This window comes from Branchiostoma floridae, chromosome 1 (assembly GCF_000003815.2).
Source record: "Branchiostoma floridae strain S238N-H82 chromosome 1, Bfl_VNyyK, whole genome shotgun sequence".
Taxonomy (NCBI): Eukaryota; Metazoa; Chordata; class Leptocardii; order Amphioxiformes; family Branchiostomatidae; genus Branchiostoma; species Branchiostoma floridae.
The window spans coordinates 9122240-9128798 of record NC_049979.1 but is presented as its reverse complement, the minus strand read 5'-3'; the positions used below and the strand labels follow the sequence as shown (position 1 = coordinate 9128798).

General features: G+C 40.1%; 1 protein-coding gene and 1 long non-coding RNA gene across 2 annotated transcripts in view; both read left to right on the top strand.

The window, feature by feature from the left end:
• Positions 1–12: 12 nt before the first annotated feature.
• The window catches only part of LOC118417249 (chromatin-remodeling ATPase INO80-like), a gene marked incomplete in the record, with an annotated part of 77312 nt that continues 70765 nt past the window's right edge, over positions 13–6559 (top strand). The window contains 4 exon segments of the mRNA XM_035822737.1: positions 13–223; positions 2407–2628; positions 3441–3556; positions 4030–4097. Of these exon segments, the coding sequence (XP_035678630.1) occupies positions 2438–2628; positions 3441–3556; positions 4030–4097 (375 nt within the window).
• LOC118417286 lies at positions 4290–6201 on the top strand. The gene is made up of 2 exons (XR_004831355.1): positions 4290–4737; positions 5195–6201. It is a non-coding gene; the product is annotated as an uncharacterized LOC118417286 (long non-coding RNA).

The window sequence follows — 6559 nt, the reverse complement described above, 5'->3', positions numbered from 1 at the left end:
ATCAAGCCTCTAGCCAATCACTGATCGAGCTGCCTGTCCCCGGCGGTCCGTGGATAATGGCGACCGCCCCCCTGCGAAGCAAGAGGGAAGTCATGAGGCGGCGCGGTGCGTGGCTCGGCTGCCATTTCGGGCGATACAAACACTCCGCCATTTTGGCAGGCGCTGCGCTGGAGACTTTCCACTGCAGACAGCCAGGAATTCGGGTGGATCTTTGCAGCGAAAGGTACGGTACACTTCCTCCCTCCCACCGTCGTCGGCCAGAACAATGTTTTCTATGATTCCGTATGCAGACGAATTTCTGGTTCATGTTGTGTTTTCGGTGTTCTCTGAGAAGAAAAATTCTCCGTTTCCAATATCCAGATCTGCCTGTGACCTTTGGAAGCGTTTCCAGTGTACCAGATCGCAGGCGTTTCTGCCTCTCTGTGGCGATCTGTGTCCGTTTCTACTTGCTTTCGTGACTTTTGAATAACTTTATGAAAAGTTTTTTGCCGTCATTACCTGGGCATTCGCCCCATTTCCGTAGAAATGTGCAGCCTTGCTGCTGTGTTGATTTCGTGGTCAGTTTCAGCACCCTTCAGTTTCACTAACCTCCGCGAACCCGCCCCAGCCGAGCTCCCGTGCGTTATTCAGCCACATTACCTAGACGTTTACTGCATGGGAAATAAGAGTCATATGTAACAAGTATTTACGACTATATTTAAAAGTTTGAATTACGTCACGGGAAGGTGGGAGGGCGGGAGACTTGAACCGGGTCATGGTCTCGCAGGACAGACCAGTCGCCCAGGCGCTGCGCTGGAAGATCCATGCACCACTCTCACATTCTGACCGCATACGCCTTGGGATTGATTCTCAAGCAGTTCCTGTATGTGCCAGACGTGTCTGGCCCTGTGTGGCGTGTTGCGGTTATCAGCAAGGCAGCCAGATCTTCTCCACTAAAAACATCCGCCTGCTGCTTTGCAAAAAAAAAAAAAAAAATGATGCAGAAAACCTTCCAAAATGCACGAACACAGAAATCATGGTTGCAGAAATCGTTTAAAAAAAAGATATGTACTAGTATCCTAGAAATCAGCCTGAAATTACGTCTATGATCATGGAGCAAATGCAGGTACATGTACAGTCCCTTCCAAATATCACTGGCCAGTAGATACAAAATCAATGCACACAAAGATGATCAATAAGTTTGCAGCATCCAACACCTGAGTGCTACAGTACAAGGGGTGATCAGTAAGTTCTGGGCCTCATTTAGAAATAAGGTGCACAACTCAAATTTTGAAGCATAACCATTAACTGTTAACATTATATTATCATTATAAAGTTGTTTTTTTCAATATCCACTATTTTCAATAATAATCTTTATCGCAACTATTTTCAATATCAAATCATTGTTAGTAACTCACTTTCAAGTGAAAGTTCTTTTGAAAATGATTGGTGAGAAAACATGGTTGAATCACTGATTATCAGAGCTCAATGCAGGTAGTGTTCTGCATGCCATGAAATGTTTGAAGTCATTGTTGAAATGTTTGATGATATTTCCCTCCATATTTCAACTAGAAAGAAGTGGGTATCTGACTTGCAGAGACAGTTGACCTGTACCGTGAAGGTTGCAGCTCAAATGTTTATATTTTTTTCCTGCTGTCTCACCTAACGTCAAGGGTGTCTCCTGCAAAGTAATGATCATTTAGTAGATAAATTCATAACGGGCTTTATACTTAATAAGCAGGCCACAAAATTTGAATTGTGCACCTTATTTCTTGGTGAGGCCCATGAGAACTTATTATTAATCATCGGTAACGTTACTTTGTGGGTTTACCTGAGCTGGCTGCTCGTTATGATTCTTGTTATAATTTTGGAACATATCAAGCTTCAATTGCAGTACATCTAATGTGAAAATGAGACAAAAATTTAAGGTTTTTACAGTACTTTCTTATTATAAAGTAAGTAATGTTTCATTCAATCAAACCAAATGTTCCCACGAAGATTGTTGAATTAATAACAAAGTGTGACTATTATTATTAGCAAAAATGTGCAAATATTATAAACATTGCCATTCATGTCATTTTACAATATTACTATGTACAACATGTAATTCATTGTATCCATTTTTGATTAACAGATACAGAAATCTTATGGCATAAAGAGTAAAAAGAAAACAAATTGTCAAATTTGTGCCAAGCACAAGTGTATTTACTGATTTTCACGCAAGAAAATTCAACTTGCCTGCACTGTGCAACTTGAGCATGGTTTCAAATTTACTCAAGCTGATTCCAGAAAATGGGTACTTGAGTACCCTTAATTGCTGTTTGTAAATACACGATCCTGAGTCAGCTCTACTATAAAGTCATATTTCAAAATGTGCTCCAAGTCCACGCTGAAAGCCCGAGTATCCCACCCTTTGTTTGATTTCAGTTGTGAGGTGCGCCACCCAGGTGACAGGTGAATGTCAGGGCAGGATTCTGCCTCTGCCCCTCCCCCTGGGGAGGCAGGCCATGACCTGCCCGAGGGGGAGGGGACAGCGGAGGGGCCATCTCTGGCCATGCCGCTCAACCTGCAGCGACTGGAGAGAGCCTTACAGATGGAGCCTTTCCTGTCACACGTGCAGGGGATCCTGACGGAGGACATCGCTATCAGGTGAGGGCTCCAAATCTGCCACTAGAACTTCCATCTGAACATCTGTTATGGCTGAAATGGTCCCTTTCCCAACCTCTAACATCAGAGAAACCATTTTTTAGAAAGTGAATCACCAATTAGAGGGCAGTATAGGCGTCTTGAGAACTCTGGAACAGTGAAATATTTGTTGATAGCAGCTGGTTGATATGTAGGATTACAGGTTGTTGCTATCGAACTTGTAAAGAACCTGCCATTTGGAGGGCACTGGGGATAAGAGTTCTTCAGATTAGTATTAGTCTTACCTTGAACGACTTTTCTCCTTGCATATGTTTTAGCTGGTTAGATAACATCCAATTTAAGTAATACCAAATTATGACAAAAATCTTGACAAATTAAAGTGAACAAAGATTGTATTGATTCTTGTTTTTTTTAAATTTCATGTGTTTGCTCCCGACTGTCTGGACTTCTTCAGATAAAAACAGTATCTCAGACAAAGTCCTGGCTCTTACCAGCATTTATCTCTTGATGGAATTTTGCTACTTGGAGTTGGAAGAAAAAAATCAATTCAACCATCTGACTTTGCTATGTCAGACGTGGGAGCGCAAACAAAAATTCAGAGCTGAAGAGAGCCCTGGTTTGCACTTAGAGTCAATCATACATACTTGCATCATACTGTCATTTAGTGGTTGAGGGAGGAGGATTTTTGTGGTATAGTTGTATTACAATTTACATATTTGTGGTGTTTCGCTTCTGTCGCGAAGAAAAAACCCTGAGGAAAGTAAGTGAAGCTACAGTAGATGCTAGTGACCTGATGGGCGTTGTGTCCTCTGCAGTGATGACAGCAGTGATGGAGGAGAGGATAAGCTGCCAGTCCCCAATCAGTCAGGAGACGGTACCGGGGAGGTAGACCAGCATACCAAGATACTCAACGGGGTGATTGACCCTCCAGGTAAGTCTGGGTGCTCAATACCTGCTGTCATGGGTCTGGGAATATTTCTCCCTGAAGTGATAGAGGCTTTAGTAGACAAAGTACCTGGCTAGATATTGGTTACTAACATACCATTTCCAATAAAGGTTGCAACTGCGCTGTGAATGCTGAGTGACCAAGGATTTCACAGACCTCTTGACAAATTTCAAATACAAGGACAATTCTTTTTACACTTTGTGTGTGTTGTTGTTGTCTTTTAAATCATACTTTAAATCTTGCGTGATATCCTGATCATGAAATCAAAGGTGATACAAATGCAATTCTGGTTGCTATGCGGTCGCTCAACAATCACTGTCTAGTGAAAGGGGGGCTTAAAGTGTACTGGACTATACTGATGATATAATGTAAAAATGCATCTTTGTCCAACATACATGTATTTGTTATTGAGAAATCAGCAAACCTGCTTACATTACATTACTCTGTTCTTCCTGCAGATGTGAAGGAAGAGCGCTCAAGGCATTACAACTTCAGCAAAGTGAAGAAGAGCAGGAAATGGCTGAAGGTAAAACCAAGCAGCTGGATAAATTTGCTTAAGTGTCAGGAGTTTCAGATAGCATCCACTGTCTTTCGTTATCAACTGAAACCTAGGAGAAGATAGAAGATATTATATGTGACTGTTATTATCCAAAATGTCATAGTTACCAATACTGTCACCAAACGTACTTTCAGAGAGGTCACAGCTGAAGACTGTATCCACAAGTAGGCATGTCAAACCTACCCCCTTCCCGCATTAGAACGCAGCGGCCCGCGGGGCCGTAAATGTTTTTAAAAAAATCTTAAAAATCAACCGCTTGAATAATGCCAATCAAAATCGTTGTCTATAATCTATGGAATGTTGACTACGATACTATCTGATTTTTAGTTGACAATATCCATATAATAAGGAGCTAAAAATCATAAAAGTTGGAGATACAGCCGGAAAAATGCCCCGTTTTGACGCCGCGCGCGCGGCACGCTATTTCGAAGGCCGCCCGGCGGAGATGCAATTTTCAACTCAAAAGCCACAAGCCGCCGTGCATCGGAGAACTCTGGGAATGATTCCAGGTGAAAGGGCAGAGATCAAGGTTCACTCCAGTGGTTGCACAATTTTGCTACGTCATTCCTGGCGGAAGTTATGGGCCAGAGTAGGGAAACCTCCGAAAGTAAGTGGATATTTTTGCCATTTTTCTTGAATTTAGCAATTTTGTTCATACACAGTGACGAATATAGATATATTGCGATCATCATGGTGTAGTTTCTGTTTCTATTTACGCGAGTTTGGCTTGTGGCTTTAGCGATGCGATTTGAGAGTTTTTTTAGGCAGCCCGCGCATGGCCGTGGAGGGGGAGGGGGGCGTGACATCACGGACGTCCGCGGACATTGTCTGCGCTATAAATTCAACATATTATCATAAATTCTGCGCTATTTGACCGCAGAATGGCAATATATTTTATGTATTGTGTAGAATACCTTTCATAACCGATGATGTGGCATATTTTGTAACAAAAAAACGTTTCACTATCGTAAATGATATGTTGCGTGCAGACACGTTATCGCCATGCTCAATCGTAATTTGTCAGTTGCATGGTATTAATTTCGAGATCATTTTTAATTTTCTAGTTGACACAAAAGGGACATATCCTGGGCAGATCAGCGGAAACAGCAAAATAGAGACTTGTCAAAACTGCTCACCAGAGACAAGGCTGCAGACACCGAGACAACAGATCAAGTTTAGACACGACATGTTTGGAGTTGCAATAATTGGTGACGAACATTGAAAGTTATTTGATCTTATTGTTTTGATTTTTAAAGAAGAAAAGCTAAGTTAAGAGAAACTGAATAGAAAAGCAACCTACTAATAATAATCAGAAAGTTACTTGAACTAAACAGTTATTTTTAGAATGGGTAAAACATGTATGCATACTAATTAGCACTTACTATTACTAATGTCATTAATTATGATGTTAATTAGGACAACTGCTAATTAAGCATTTGATTGTTAAAAGTTCTTTAAAGTAACATGCAATTTACATCTGTACAACCCATTTAAGTATGCCTACAACATAAATGTGATTAAAAGCCAATGTGTGGATAGTTTTCACCATATATGTATCATTAGCATATTGCTAATTAGCATAAATTCTTAACTATTTATTGATGTTCCTAAAAGTGTGGATACATTCCTGTACTTACATCAACATGCAATATAGGTTAGCACTGTCTAGTTTTATTTCAGGGAATATGTAATTCAAATATGGACAAGTGATATAATTACATGTGTTGTTGGAAGTACTTTAGGGTAATAACCCTCATTTGCATATTTTGTAATTAATGAAAACTACAAAAATACTTCATTTTTTAATGATTAGTCTTACTTTGAATTAGAAACGTGAAGTTCTTTCTTAAGCTTGTAGCATGTTTAAGAAATGCAGATTAATTGAATGGTACTATTGTGGATGAGTAGATTAATTAGGGTTAATTAGGATTAATTAATACAAAGTAATGATGATATATCGAGAAAACAATATTATAGTCTGTCCAGTAATATTATCTTCATGTGCTGAAAATTTGAAGAACATTTGTTAAAGCGTTTGGAAGATACATTAAAAAGCGTGTAAATAACTGTGTGCTTGTGGTCATTTTCGGTGCCATGTCGAGGTCAACTGTTCCCATAGGGCTAATAGATAAGCCTCTTCTAATAAAAACGTTCAACTTTGAAAAATTCTAGAAAATTTCAACATTGTCGGATTTCAACACAATAAAAAGCATTGTAATCAGAAGAATCTGATCTGTAATTTGAAAGCAGTTTCAGCAACTTTAACCTTAACCAAAATTTTGGTGTGACATGCCTACCACAAGTGACCTAGTAGCATCCCTGGTCAATCAGAATTTTATGCTGCTCCCCAGTGTAAAGGCATCTAGGGTGTCCAAGTTTTTATAAGCAGTAGGTCCAAATGACCCCTTGATACATGCCTGGCTAAAAGC